At 41.8% G+C, this 14,588-nt stretch overlaps 2 protein-coding genes across 5 annotated transcripts in view; one reads left to right on the top strand and one right to left on the bottom strand.

Annotated features, from left to right (window-relative positions):
- Positions 1-14,588, bottom strand: part of GOLM1 (golgi membrane protein 1) — a 160,344-nt gene that overhangs the window by 121,522 nt on the left and 24,234 nt on the right. The window contains exon 1 of one of the 3 annotated variants that reach the window (XM_073633437.1): positions 9,002-9,227. The exons of the other annotated variants lie outside the window; for them this stretch is intronic. The gene's annotated coding sequence lies outside the window, so the exon portion shown is untranslated. Of the gene's footprint in view, positions 1-9,001; positions 9,228-14,588 lie in introns of those variants that run through there. 3 annotated transcript variants of the gene reach the window in all.
- LOC141146827 (6-pyruvoyl tetrahydrobiopterin synthase-like) overlaps positions 8,439-14,588 on the top strand; it is a 119,444-nt gene continuing 113,294 nt past the window's right edge. Inside the window, exon 1 of one of the 2 annotated variants that reach the window (XM_073633461.1) lies at positions 8,439-9,058. In XM_073633461.1, the coding sequence (XP_073489562.1) occupies positions 9,008-9,058 (51 nt within the window). In that variant the 5' untranslated portion in view covers positions 8,439-9,007. The remainder of the gene's footprint in view (positions 9,059-14,588) is intronic. The other variant, XM_073633470.1, reaches the window with a different exon arrangement.

Here is a 14,588-nt window from a genome sequence, read left to right as displayed (position 1 = left end):
AGTGGGTTCCACGACCAGGAAGAGACGAACCAGGAAGCAAGCGGTGAACGCTGCTTCCCACAGAGCGTGAGTCGCAACTTCCCTGTTTGTGAGGAACGCTCGTTCTTTTGCCTAGATAGTTTTAAGCTGTTTTGATCAATGAGCCCGCATGGAAAATCTTTTATCTAATAAACTAAGAGACAAAATGGAATTACACTATTGGAGCCTTTTCTTTGTCTGAAAACAGGTGGAGATTTTATGATATGCTGTGACACCTTCCTTGATGCCGAGGATAGCTGTGGTTTACTAATCCATGCCTGATATATCTATCCCTCTGGTGAGTGTGAACCCCGAAGAGGAGTGTGATGCACGGACTTCGGTGTGGGGTGTTTAATTTTGTAACATAGCAAGATCACCATCTGCTGTTTCTGGGATTTTTTTCATATCATCTGTCAACTGCTTATTCCTTGTGTGTGCCATATACACATGAAAGCTGATCATAAAATTTTATGATAGTAGCGCTGCTATAATAATCATAGGCACCAGAGTTGGACTTGTGCAATTTTTATTATTATTATCTTTTTTGAGGTTTGTGCGTTTGCATTTTAAGCGGCAGCTGTTTTATTAATGTTACACAGGGATGACATGACGTTTATTGTTGTAATTGTGGAAGCTCTATATAGATTTTATGAAACCGGATTTATCTTTAGTGCTGAGATAGTGGAAGGAGGCCTAGAATTCACTGTAGATTTTTTTAATTTATAAAATCTGGTGCTACTGTAGAAAACCGTCTACTTTTTATTCAATGCGGTCTTAGAAAGTAAACTGAATACGAACACATTTTTAATTATTTAGGGGCATAGTTAAAAAGAATTGTATCTGACAGACATTCACCACACATTTGCTGCAGGTGAACTGTACAGACAAAAACAGCAGAGATGGTTTAATACTTCCTAAACTACAGAGCGTCGGACTCCTCAATATTCGCAGCATATACCTGAGGGGGGGGTGTAATACAGTATGTAAATGCTTGATGCTAACCCACATACTGTGCTGCCCTAGGCACTGGCCCACTAGTTTCAATATGGGACAAATTAAAGCAGTATTAAACCCCAAAAGCAAAACATTATATTGCAGCTTACCAATTCTTAGATGTGATGGCTGCATTAAATTATCTTTTTTAGGCTTTTCATTCTTCAAACAAGCTCTCTTTCAGATGTATCATTTTACAGGGATGGAGCTAAGCAAGGTTGCTTAAAATTGATCAGCTTTTATTTATGTAAAATCTTATCACACAATGAAAAAATTGTTTGCTGTAACTGATCATAAAAGTGTGAGCTGAAGTTTCACTTCAAATTGTTAGTGCAGCACAACAGCACAAGGTAAGGGAGGATGGGAGACCCTTGACCTCTGATAGTGGCGGTGGTGGGGAGCGCTTGACATCTGATGTATTGGGGGGGGGGGGGGTGGACAGGAGGTGCTCTGGACATCTGATTATAAATTAGGGGAATAATATTACCTGTGCCCACTTTCTCCAGAGGAAGTGAATCAGTTTCATGAAACGAGAAAATTTTGGCCCAGTTCTGTAATAAGTTATCAAGTCTGTTTGGATTGTAGAACGTATAGTTTTTGAATAAACAAAATTCTATTCAATTGCAACTCACCAATCCTTGGATGTGGTGGCTGCCTTCGTGTTTTTAAAACGTTATCCCCTTTACAACTAATGATCCTGCACACTTCTAGTCCTAGGTTAAAAGCATTCACTTACTACAGGTATACCCCTCTTTAAAAAAGTACACAATGGGACCAGAGCATGTATGTAAAACGAAAATGTACTTAAAGTGAAGCAATACCTTTTTTCACTTCTAGGGTGAAGGGGGTCAGGGGCACACTGGAACAGGGCGGGCTACGCTCTGGGAGCTTCAGCTCCTTCTACTGAGGCTGCAAAATGTCTGTACAGTACTTGCGAGGCACTTTACATACACTTGTGGGTATGTCCGTACTCGAGAGTGTACCTAAAGTTAGTGTACTTAAAGCGGGGTATGCCTGTATAGTGTATCTATAGAGAAGTGTTCTCACCTGAATAGGACTAAAGAACCCATTCCCCCTCCTTTTCTCTATAAGAGAGGGAGGGAGTTCTGTATCCCTCAGAGATAACTGGGAACAATGTAACTGATACCAGTGCAGCACAGGCAGAAGACACAGGATGTAATTGTCTGCCAAGGTTTCTGGCAGGATCAACAGGTATTCTTTGTACAGAGATGTAACCGAAAAAACAAAAAAAACAAAAAAAAAAACAAAACAAACACACACCACACACTTTTATTGGTATATTTTACTAAACAAAAATACCAAAAAATTAAAAGGGTATATAAATTTACTTCTCTCATTTCCACAGGGAGACAGGCAAAGTTACATATAGGTCCACCATAAAAAAAAAAAAAAAAAAAAGTACCGGTAAGTCATATGCTGCTTCTGCTACAACAACTAGACAAAAAGGCATAGATTTCTCCGATTCCTCTTACATAGTGTTGCAGCCCCAGCAACCCCTGGGGCTGCAAAATCTACTCTGATCAAATAATTTTGCGCATACCGCAGAAGGACTCAAAAAAAAAAAAAATGGCAAGTCTTGCTTTTGGCTTAATGAAATAAAGACATATGACCGTAAAAAGGGGACATTCTGCTTGATAACGTGATAAAATTAAGGCATACAACTATGTTATGGTGGTACAATCTAATACAATACTAGACTTTGCCCTGAATACGGATGCATGTGTGTACTTCACAGCAGGGCTTGACTGGAAGGTTAGTCATTACCAGTACATTGAACAATCACTTCATTGTAAGCCATGGTACAGCACAAGGCTCACACTTCTGCAAGAGAAGATTAAAGGATTTTCTTGGATTTCTCCTAAACCACAGAAATATTGCATACACAAGTTGCTTCGCATTTCTTCTATCCTTACAGCAGATTTCAAATCTCACAACCAATTTGATAGAGTGACTCAATTCAATTGCACGTTCATAATCATGACTATGAATAGAGTAAATAAACACATTCTGGCTTCTGACAATGTATGGGTTAAAGCAGATCTAAAGTCAAGTATAAAAAAAGTTTACAAGCAGGCATGCTATGCTATGTGTAGCATCCCCTCTTAACACCGCTCTGTAAAGATCTGGGAACGGAGACCAGTTGCTGGAGCTTTGAGAGAGGCAGGTTGTTCCATTATTGCACGATATAGGATTCCAACTTCTTGACAGTCTTTATTTTTTCTTTCAAGATGCTCCAAATATTTTGAACTGGTGAAATGTCTGGTTGCAAGCAGGCCAGTTAAGCCCCTAGACTCTTCTACTACGAAGCCATACTGTTGTCATTGATGCAGTATGCGGTTTAGCACGGTCCTGATAAAATATATAAGGCCTCCTCTAAAAAAAATTGTCTGGATGGGAGCATATTCTGCTTTAAAACCTGGGTAGATCCTTCAGCACTGATGGAGCCTTTCCAGATGTGCAAGCTGCCCATTCCGTACTCACTAATGCACCCCATACCATTAGGAGGTGCAGGCTTTTGAACAGAGCATTGATAACAAATTAGAAGATCCCTCTGCTCTTCAGGCCAGAGGATTCGGTGCCCATGGTTGCCAAAAAGAATGTAAAATTTCAAATTGTCTGACCATCAAACGGGTTTCCACTTTGTAACAGGCTTTGGCCCAAAGCAGATGGCAGCATTTCTGGATCATGTTCAGATATGGCTTCTTCTTTGCATGATAGAGCTCCAACTTGCATTTTTGGATAGGACAGTAAACTGTGTTCAGATTTTTAGAATTATTCCTAAACCTATACAGTGATGTCCACCACGGAATCATGCCTGTTTTTAATACAGTGCCATCTGAGGGCCAGAAGATCACAGGCATGATATACAGCCACTCGATCACTTTTATAGGTGGTGGAAGGGGGGGCTGGGGGTAACTTGTCCCACCAGGGAGCCTGGGACCGATCCAACCAGCAGCATCAGCTTCCCTGCGCACAGTGATAAGAACGGAACAGACGTTGTTCCTCCCATATTAACGTTGTGATTTAAAGAGGAAGTAAACCCTGGTGGGTGTTACTTCCTCTTTGTTTCCCTGCAAAAAGGTAAAGCATAAATGGGCTACTATGCATTGCATAGTGACACTTACCTGCAGGAGAAGCCCGCAATGTCCCCGTCTTCCTCGGAAGTAGCGAGCGTCCATTCTTCACTCCTCTTCCTTCTTGGGCCGCAAACTCCAGCTCTGTGACTGGTCGGAGTCGCGTGACGTCACTCCCGCGCATGCATGAACCGAGCTAGAAACAGCACAGTGTGCCCTTTCTAACTCTGGAGCATGCGCAGAAGAAATCGCCCTACGGCGATTTGCAAATGTCTCCTAGACCGTGCAGGTCTGGGAGATATTTCAAGCACCTACAGGTAAGCCTTACCTGTAGGTTAAAGTGCATGCAGTAAGGATGGCCTCAGACGTGTTCGCAACTAGCACATACAGAGCCCGCCAGGAAGTCAGCACTACACAGCACTAATCACAGGCAGCGAGACATTTTCCTGATGCACGGCTGCAGAGATCAAGGAATCTCTGCAGCCGTGCAAAAGAGTGCCCACCTTGGTGAGCTGTTGCACCAAACTGATTGACGTGAATCATAGCTCCAACACGAGAGATGTCAGTTGAAACATAAGGGATTATAAAAACTTTAAGAAGGTAAAATTACAGAATGTTGCAAAAGATATTGACTGTTCCCAGTCAGCTGCATCTAAAATCTGGACAAAGTACAAATCAAATGGGAAGGTTGGTAAAGGGAGGCATACTGGTAGACCAAGGAGGACAAAGCATCAAGATAGAATACTTAAAGTGTAAGTAAACCCCCCTATTTTCAGCCAAGGAATCTGCCATCTTTGCCTCTGTTTAAGCTACAACTGCCATGATGCTGCACATGTGATCAGTTTAGACACCAGCCATTGGATGGTTTGACAATTTGGTTGAGAGCGCAACCAATGGGAGTGATACATTTCTGGCACGTGCCGGAATTGAAACTGTTTTATGGATGGGTTTACTTCTGCTTTAAAGCAATATGCCTTGAAAACAGAAAATGCACAACAAAACAAATAGTCAGAAACTAGAGTCAATGTCCGTGACCAAACTGTAAGACATTACCTAAAGGAAATGGGATTTACCTACAGAAAAGTCAAACGAAAACCACACAAGGTTACACTGGGCTAAAGAAAAGCAATCATGGACTGTGGATGACTGGAAAGTGTTATTCAGTGATAAATCATGAATCTTCATTGAGCAGGGTGATGATGCGGGAACTGCCTGAGGAAAACATGCAAAATTTCCACAATCATTGATGATACGGAGTTGCATGTCAGGTAAAGGTACGGGGGAAGATGACAGTTGTTAAATCTTCAATAAATGCACACGTTTATATTGAGTTTTTGGACACTTTTCTTATTCCACCAATTGAAAGGATGTTTGGTGATGATGACCATTGTTAATTTAGTCGACTAACACATTTTAGTCGGAAAAAAAAAAAAAACGGCATTTTAGTCAAGATGAATACTAAAACTAACTTGAAATTTGACGTCAAAATTAACACTGGTCTGTAGAGCATGTTCATACCTAAATACCATAAATGATAAACCTATACAATTTTTCACTCCAGCAGTATATAATGAGAGTTTGGAAATTGTAGAGAAATGCTTAAATAATGCATTACAATTTAACTATACCCATTCGATTTTAGATGACTAAAATGAGTTTTAGGCGACTAAAATGTCCTTGAGATTTAGTAGACTAAATCTAAAACAATTGCAGAAGACTAAAAATGGGACCAAAACTAAAATGCCATTTTAGTCCCAAGACTAAAACTAAAATAGAAATCTGCCAAAATTAACACTGATGACGACATAATTTTTCCGCATTATAGTGCATCTTGCAGGGCAAAATACGTGAAAAGTCAATGGCATGGCCTGCAAAATAGTTCAGACCTCAATCCAATTGAAAATTTATGAAGGAAATGGGGGGGGGGGGGGGGGGGTAAGGGTCCATGACAAGGCTCCAACCTGCAAAGCTGACCTGGCAACTGCAATAATAGAAAGTTGGAGCCGGATTGATGAAGAATACAGTTTGTCGATAGTTAAATCCATGCCTTAGTGAAATTCAAGCTGTTATAAAAGCCAGAGGTGGTGCAACAAAGTACCAGTGGTGTACTGTAGTGTTTTTTTTCCTTTGCATGCGCTGACTGCAAGGCCAGTCACGCTGGATTCTAAGACATTTGCATATCCTATGATACTTAGTACCATCTAGTGGCAACATGCAGTATTTTCACTCAATGAAAACATTCGACCTGCAGAGAAAATAACTTCAAAATATATTTTTTTGCCCTACTCACAGTGAATGTACACACTTCATTGGGTAAATTGGTAAGGGATTTTTTTTTATTTTGATTTTTTTATAAATACACCCTAAAGCAGTAGTAAACTCCTTTTTTTTCCTCTGGGCCCTCTGTAGATGAATGTCATAATGTTCTAGTATGCGCCGCATATCAGCACATGAAGACAGACGTACCAGTCAAAGGAAAACCTCCAGATCTGCGCTGTCAGTGTGGAGGTGCTTCCATCATCCACCCCCCCAGCCTTCCTCCCGCTGCCTGAATGGCCAGGACTTCATATCGCCATTGCACAGAGTGGGTTCCATCATGTACTCTGAGCTGCACACACACGGCTCAGTGCACATTACCACCGACAGGCAGGAGGAAGAGTTTATGGCAGAATGGCAAATGTTTTAATTTTTAAGTCCAATACTGCTTTCATAAAAATATATACAATCAAATATTACCATGTCAAAAACAGTGTATTTTCGTTAAATTTGAAAATGTAGTTGTAAACGCCAGGACCCCACATTTCAGGCAAGTCCAACCTGGAACATTCTAGTGTCTATTTATATCAGGGTTTCTAAAGCAAGGTTCCGCAGAGAAGTCCCCAGGGGTTCAGTCTCAAAATCAACATTGTAGCGGAGGTACATCCACCCAAAGTTCTTTTCAATGTGCAATGACAGTGAGTACTGTCACTCCACCCCCCCCCCCTCTTTATGCTCGATACCTCCTCCGTAGTTACAGCTCAGGTAAACTCCAAGGGTGGCGCCTGGAGAGAGTGGGAGCACGTGGCTGAATTTAGCAGGAGGGGAGATCCTGTTTATGGCAGCGATGATTACAGAAAGGGAGAGCAGAGAGCAGGAGCACATGGCTGAATACCACAGGAGGAGAGATCCTGTATATGGCAGTGCTAAATGCAGACTGAGGAGAGGGAGCAAAGAGCAGGAGAATGGCTGGATCAGTTGTAATGTAGCAGGAGGTAAGATCATAATAGTGTTAGGTTATGCCATACACAGGGTCTCACCTCCTTCTATATTCAGCCACATGCTCCCACTCTCTGGAGTCTGTATGCAGCACCACCATAAACAAGATATCCCCACCTGTTACATTCAACCACGTGCTCCCGCTCAATTTCTACTCCCCCCGGCACCACCCTCTGAGTTCACAGGAGCCAGAACTATAGAGGAGACATCAGGTATCAATGCGAGCATGACAGTACTCCCTGTCAGTGCGCATTGAAAACATTGGACAAATATACATCTGCCACAATGTTGATTAGCAACAGAACCCCTGGGGATTATACTTTAAAACCCTGGTTAGGAAACCCTGTTTTATTCTATTATTTAATGGAGTTTCTACAATAGCGGTTTTAGCTACAGCTCGCTGATCAGATCCAATGTTCCAGTAGAGAGACTTTTAAGTGTGGAGGGATTTTTTTTAAGGCACATCGGGTGCAATGCAAGAAAAGTTGTTGGAAGGAAAACATGAAACATTTTTAATATTCAAGGCTGATTAAACTTGAAACTCCATGCAATCCCCGAGGAAGAGTTTATTGAAATGTGTCAGGTCATCCACAAGCTTTATGGTTATAGAATGTATAAGCATCTGTTGGTATTTTTTATATTATGTGCAATATAGAGTGTGTTAATACATAGCCCCTTTGAGGATTAAGTGTTCTTTGTCAACCTTTAATTGTTTATTCTTTTGAGATGCTGTATAATAAAATTTGATGCTTTTACATAAAAATGTTTCAGTTATGGATACCAATCTATGGTACTTTATGCCTTAAAAAAAACGTCCACACTTTAAAAGTCGCTCTACTGATATGACTTATGGGATGTGGGCGCACCACCTAGATTATATATTCCCCTTCCCTGTGTTTCCGATCCAATATTCCGTGAGCAGTAGATCTGATTTTTTTTTTTCCCCCCGGGGTTCCCCATGATTTCAAAATTTTTGCCAAGGGTTTCCCCAGGCTAAAAGGGCTGAGAATCCCTGATTATATTCTGAAACTTCAAAATTCTTAGCCATTCGTGAGCAATGTATTCAAAATGGATTATATAAATGGGTGGAGTCACAAATTCGAATAAGAAGCCCAGAACAAGGTGTACCTTGCTGTACCTTCACTGCACATTAGTGAAGAACACAATGCTACCAGCAGCTGTAGGATATAAACAAAGGCATCAGGAAGTCACAGCTCCGGCTGTTCTAAAATAGAGCTTCCTGACATTATAGCTACATAGGTATTTATATTAACAAAATGTAAAGAAATACATTTATGAGCATGTGAAGCATTTATGAAATGAACAATCATCCTCGAAAATGAAGAGATTAAACTTTGTGTCGTTACATATTAAAAACAAGTCGTAATTCTTTTACTTGGCAGCACAAAGAAACACTATTAATAATCAAATGAAAAATGCATCCTGCTACTATACAATAAGTTATTGTTTAGATAACCTAGACGTGGAGAAAAAAAAAAAAAATACTAGGTGTGGCTAGATCTGCACACCTTAGCTGACGTGGTGATGAACTGATGCCAAAATTAAAGGAAGGAGTATACTTTCACAAAAATAAATAAGTAAAAATAAATTACAACATATGCAAGTTATTTTGTAATTACCTTCTGATGGAGACATTATTGCAATGGCGTGACCCAGTATTCACAGACCAGAACCAGGTAAGACTCTGCAATTAATTCTGCTAAAGTTTTGCAATGTATATAATTAACCTAGAGAGCACTTTGCCCTCTACAAAAGGTAGGAGGTTCACTTGTAGTAGGTTGTAAATGATGAAAGTCCGCAGTTGATAGCTGCGTAGCAAACTCCTCTGCCACTTCGCCTTCTCTAGCCTGCAATTTGGACTTTGCAAGATCTCTCCCTTTATAATAGGGAAGTTGGCACAATGGAATGCCTTGAGGGCACATTTATAAAAGCACCAAGCTGTCACTGATGGTGAATCAATGACTGCCATTTAAAATAGATGCACCTGAAGATTAACCTGCAGAGAAGATCTGGTGAATGTCAGGATTCACGACTTCATAAATACTGTATGCCTTTAAAAAAAGTCCATGCACACTAGACATCAAAAAAATAAATAAAAAAATTAAAAAGGAGCTCCTACACTTTTTTTTGGGACGTTTATAAACATTTTTCCCCAAAACACACATATACACCCCTTAAATATGCCTGACATGCCTAAACGCCGCATTTCATCACGCCAAGCTTATTTTTTGCCCAAAAACTCTTCTCAAACATGCCTTTAAATGACCAAACGTGCAGGGACACACAAAAAAAAAAAAAAATATGCAACAAAATGCCTATATAAGTAGCATATTTTATGCCCAGTGTACATGAAGCTTTAGGGGTCAATTCACTAATCATTAAATAACGGCAAATAAAATGCGGTAAACCAGTTGTGAAAGTTCAATTTACTAAGAATTTACCTTTAAATACCAAATGTGGCATTTGTTCGATTTAGTTTTAACATTAGTTAATGGAGTAATTTACCGCATTGAGCTGGTTGCTAAGGAGCGAACCGGGAAGCAGTCCGCCGCATTCATAACAACCTCATTAGCTGTCCCCGTTCACAGTGGATTGTAAAAAAAAAAAAAATTAAAAAAAAAAAATAAATAGTCAACAATTTAAAAAGCATGGATTTTAAGAGGAACCCCAAGGCAAAAAAAAAAAAAACAAAAAAAAACAAAACAAAAAAACAAAAAAAAAAACCACCCCCGCACACATCATGGGGTCTCCCCCCAAAATCCATACCAGACCCTTATCCGGGCATGCAGCCTGGCAGGTCAGGAAATGGGGGGGGGTTCCCTGACCCCCAGGCTGTTTTGTGACAAATACCACATATGATACTGCCAGCAAAACCCTGGTGGCAATTACATGCTTTTTTACTCTCTGGTCCATTTGTGAATTGGACTTAGGAGCTTTTTATGCAATATTTACTGGCACTTTTTTTTTTTAAAAGTAAATACAGAATAATCTTTTTTGTGAATTAGAATTTACAGCACGCGTTAATTTATGCAAATTTGTAACATGATACCCTAATCGCATGCGGTAAAAAAACGTTAGTGAATTGACCCCTTAGTGTCTTCAGAAAAGTACAGATGTCCAACAACATTTGCTAAGGGACCTGCTTGTTAGAATGCAGCTGCTAGAGTAGTGGATGGGGAGCACATTGCATGGTCCCCCCCCCCCCCCCCATGTGAACTTTGAGGTTCAGTCCCACAAACTACACAATACAGCCTCAACCCATTTGGTATAAACTGGGCCTAAAACCCCTTTAACATACTTGAACTGGAGAGAATTAAAAAAAAAACACCTAGCAGAGAATGAGGCTAGGGCCAGCCATTGATGGAGCGATTTTGTTTTCTGCAAACAGTCAGTGTTGATGGGGGAATCCCTGCCACAGAGCCATTGTGTTCATCCCTGCTGATAGAACACAGTACAGTGATTATTGCTGGCGGCTATAGCAGCTACAACAATCGCATGTCAAATCCAACAGGTTGGTTGCACCAAAGTTGATCGATTGATCAACTTGGGAACATTCAGCCTGCCCGTACATGGTTCGAACAGTCTATGGCTGGCGGTGAGGCCAAACTCAAGACACCTCTGCAGGAGATTTTTTTGAGACTCTGAAAATGGTTACTGAAAATAAACAAGTGAAAATACCAGTCTAGTAGTTGGAGGACAGGAGTGAAATGAAACAGGGAGAGAAAGACGAGTGAGGGGGCAATAGTGCTAGGGACCGATGGTAGAAAGTTAGGGGTGGGGGGAGTGACCCAAACAGTAGAAGAGCTGTAGGTGATCGGGACCAGTTTGGGAAAGGGAAAGGGGTCTCCTTTGGGCCTACAATGACTGGGTGGTGAGCCCGATACTAAGAGGACCAATCCATTATGGCCTTCTGAGGGGGAGAAGTCTACTCAGTGAAACCATGTTTTGATGTAGATACCACACTTTTCTTGAGAGGAAAAAATAGTCTTGCATCTTTTTAACAGTCACCAGGAATGAACACTGGGCATGGTCAGGCCAACGTGCATCACAGCTACAGCTTCACACCATGTTGGCAGCATTTGTAGTTCATTTAAAGTATTTTCTGTCTTCAGTTGACACTGAGCTGGGCTGAAGTTATATATGGGACAGTGTCCATTTTTTTAACCACTTCCCTACTGCACATAGTCAAATGACTTTGTGGGGGGATATCTGAATGATGTCTGCAGCTACAGGCATCATTTAGATATCATTCTTTCCAGCCGGCGATTCTGTGCACGATAAGAATGATTATAGCGGCAGTTCCGCCGCTTGATCGTTCTGATAGGCGACGGGAGGGCACGCACCCCCCCTCCCGCCTCCATCCGGTGCTTCTCCGGGCTCTCCCGTGCCATCAGGGGCCTGAAGAATCGGCTGGTGCCGGATGACGTCGATAGAGATTTCCGGTGACCAGATGGTCACCAGTCATCTCTAATGACCGTTGGAGGCCCGGGCGCGATGTTATGACGTCACGCACGGGTTCCTAGATGTCAATAAAGCCGCGATCATGGCTGTCAGCATGAGATCGGTGAATTTTTTTTTTTTCCCCTCGAGCTCATGCTTTCAAGCCTGGAGGAGAGATGTGGGGTCTTATTGACCCCACATCTCTCCATAAAGAGGACCTGTCACAATAGATTCCTATTACAAGGGATGTTTACATTCCTTGTAATAGGAATAATAAAAAAAAAAAAAAAAAAAAAAGGGAAGTGTAAAAATATAAAAAAAATTTAAAGTTAAAAAAAATAAATAATTAAAAAAAAAAAAAAAAACGCCCCTGTCCTCGGTAGCTTGCGCTCAGAAGTGAACGCACACGCAAGTCCCGCCCACATATGTAAAAAAAAAAAAAAACAAATGTTTGGGGGTTCTGAGTAATTTTCTAGCAAAAAAATTATGAGTTTTAAATGTAGGAGAGAAGTGCCAGAATAGGCCCGGTATGGAAGTGGTTAATCTTGTTCTGTATAGAAATTATCTTACAAAGATAATATAATGTTTATGGGGTTACAGTTGTATGGACTCTTTACCTGTGGGCACTAAAAGCAAGCTCAGGGCAACAAAAGTACCGTATTTATCGGCGTCTAACACGCACATTCATTTTATGGGGGAAGTTTAGGGGAAAAAAAAAAACACAACCCTTAAAATTTTAAATAAGGAACTTTGAAGCAAAATAAGGGTCAGTGCTCATCTGCAGCCTCACTATTGCCATCAATGCAGCCTTACCATTGCCATCAATGCAGCAGCCTCATCGATGCCCATCTGCAGCCTAGAAGGGACAGGGAGGGGGGCAGGACGAGCGCCTATAGATTACATACAGTGAGAATCTCCTATGATAGACAGCACAGTGGTCCAATGGCAGCCCAGGAGACGGAACTTCCTATTACAGAGGCCGCCAAGTAAACAGGAGATTCTCACTGTATGTAATCTGAAGGCACCTCATCCCGCCCCCCTCCCTGTCCCCTCCAAGGCAGCTGAAATTGAAGTATTGGCGTATAACACGCACATGCTATTTGCACCCGATTTTCATGGTGAAAAAAATGTGTTATACGCCAATAAATACAGTATTTGCAGGTAGGAAGTAAAATTAACCAGCGAACTACTAATGTTGCCCCACAACTGTAATCCTAAAATGTCACATACACACACCCACCCAACAGACTGGTTGAATATATGAAGCTGCCAGGGATCAGCAAAGAGGCCATGTTTCAACAAATTGGGCTGCCAGAAAGGCAGGTATGTTGCCTCTGCTATTATTCTTAACAGGAATTGCAGTGCTAGATATAACTTATGATATGTCACATCAAAATCTAGTACTATAGTAATGAAGTCCCAAAAGGGGCGAAAATAAAAAAAAAAAAAAAAAAAAAAAAGGAGGTTAGACCCCTTTCACACTGGGGCGTTTTTTCAGGCATTAAAAAAAAAAAAAAAAAAAAAAAAAAAAAAAGCACCTGTAAAGCGCCTGAAAGAAGCCTCCTCTGCAATCCCAATGTGAAAGCCTGAGTGCTTTCACACCGGGACAATGCGCTGGCAGGGCATCAAAAAAAGTCCTGCAAGCAGCTTCTTTGCAGCACTTTCGTGTTTTTGCCACTGGCCTGGGTGCGCCGATGGCCCAAGCCCTTTCACACTGCCAGCGCCTGCAAACCGCCCCAGTGTGAAAGGGGTCTTAAGCCCCTTTCACACTGGGGCGGTTTGCAGGCGTTATTGCACTAAACATAGCGCCTGTAAACCGACCTAAAACTGCCGCTACTGTTTCTCCAGTGTGAAAGCCCGAGGGCTTTCACATTGGAGCGGTGCGCTGGCAGGAGAGAAAAAAAAACTCCTGCAAACAGCATCTTTGAAATCAATGGGGCAGCGCGGCTATACCACCGGCATAGCATACCACTTTAAGGCTTCATGTACACTGGCATACATTTACCGCGACAGCTGAAAAAACACAAAACGTTGCCAAATCATGACACAGTTTTTACCGCGGTTTGCTGCGGCCAAAACTTTCCTCTCCAGAATGCGGAAGGTTGAAGCTCACCTTAATGCAGCAGCTCCTCAACTCTGCTAAAAGCCTATGGCCCCTTTCACGCTGGCCCTCTGTTTTTCAGGTGGACCTGATCGGAGCCTCCATTCACTCCTGTGCAGTGGCGGATGTCAGCGGTGACATATCAACCGCTATCGGATCTGTGAAATCCAGACGGATGGTGACCCTATTTTTCATCTGTCTGACAGATCGGATGGGATGAAAAACGAACAGGCGAACAGTTTTCATTCAATCTCCGCATAGAGGAGACCAGGACTGACAGGTCCGTCTCTGTACAGGGAGCAGAGACAGACCTGTCATCCGCCTGCTCAGCAGGGATTAGCAGAGCGATCCCCCTGCTGAGCAAAACAGAGTCTGCCGGGTGGCTCGCCCGTGAGAAAGGACCTTTTGCCTCGTACACACGATCAGACTTTCTGCCAACAAAACCGTGAAAATTTGTCCAAAGGGTGTAGGCTCGAACTTGTCTTGCATACACACGTTCACACAAATGTTGGCCAACAATTACGAATGTAGTGACATATTAGACATACTAGGTGGTTTTTCAGCTCTTAAGCGCCACCCTTTGGGCTCCTTCTGCTAATTTCATTTTAATAGAAGTTTGGTGAGTGTTGATTCGCACTTTTCATTTTGTGCTTTTCAGTTAATTT

The sequence above is a fragment of the Aquarana catesbeiana genome, linkage group LG01 (assembly GCF_042186555.1).
Source record: "Aquarana catesbeiana isolate 2022-GZ linkage group LG01, ASM4218655v1, whole genome shotgun sequence".
Classification (NCBI taxonomy): domain Eukaryota; kingdom Metazoa; phylum Chordata; class Amphibia; order Anura; family Ranidae; genus Aquarana; species Aquarana catesbeiana.
Note: the sequence above shows the minus strand (reverse complement) of the source record. Positions and strands in the feature narration are given on the sequence as shown.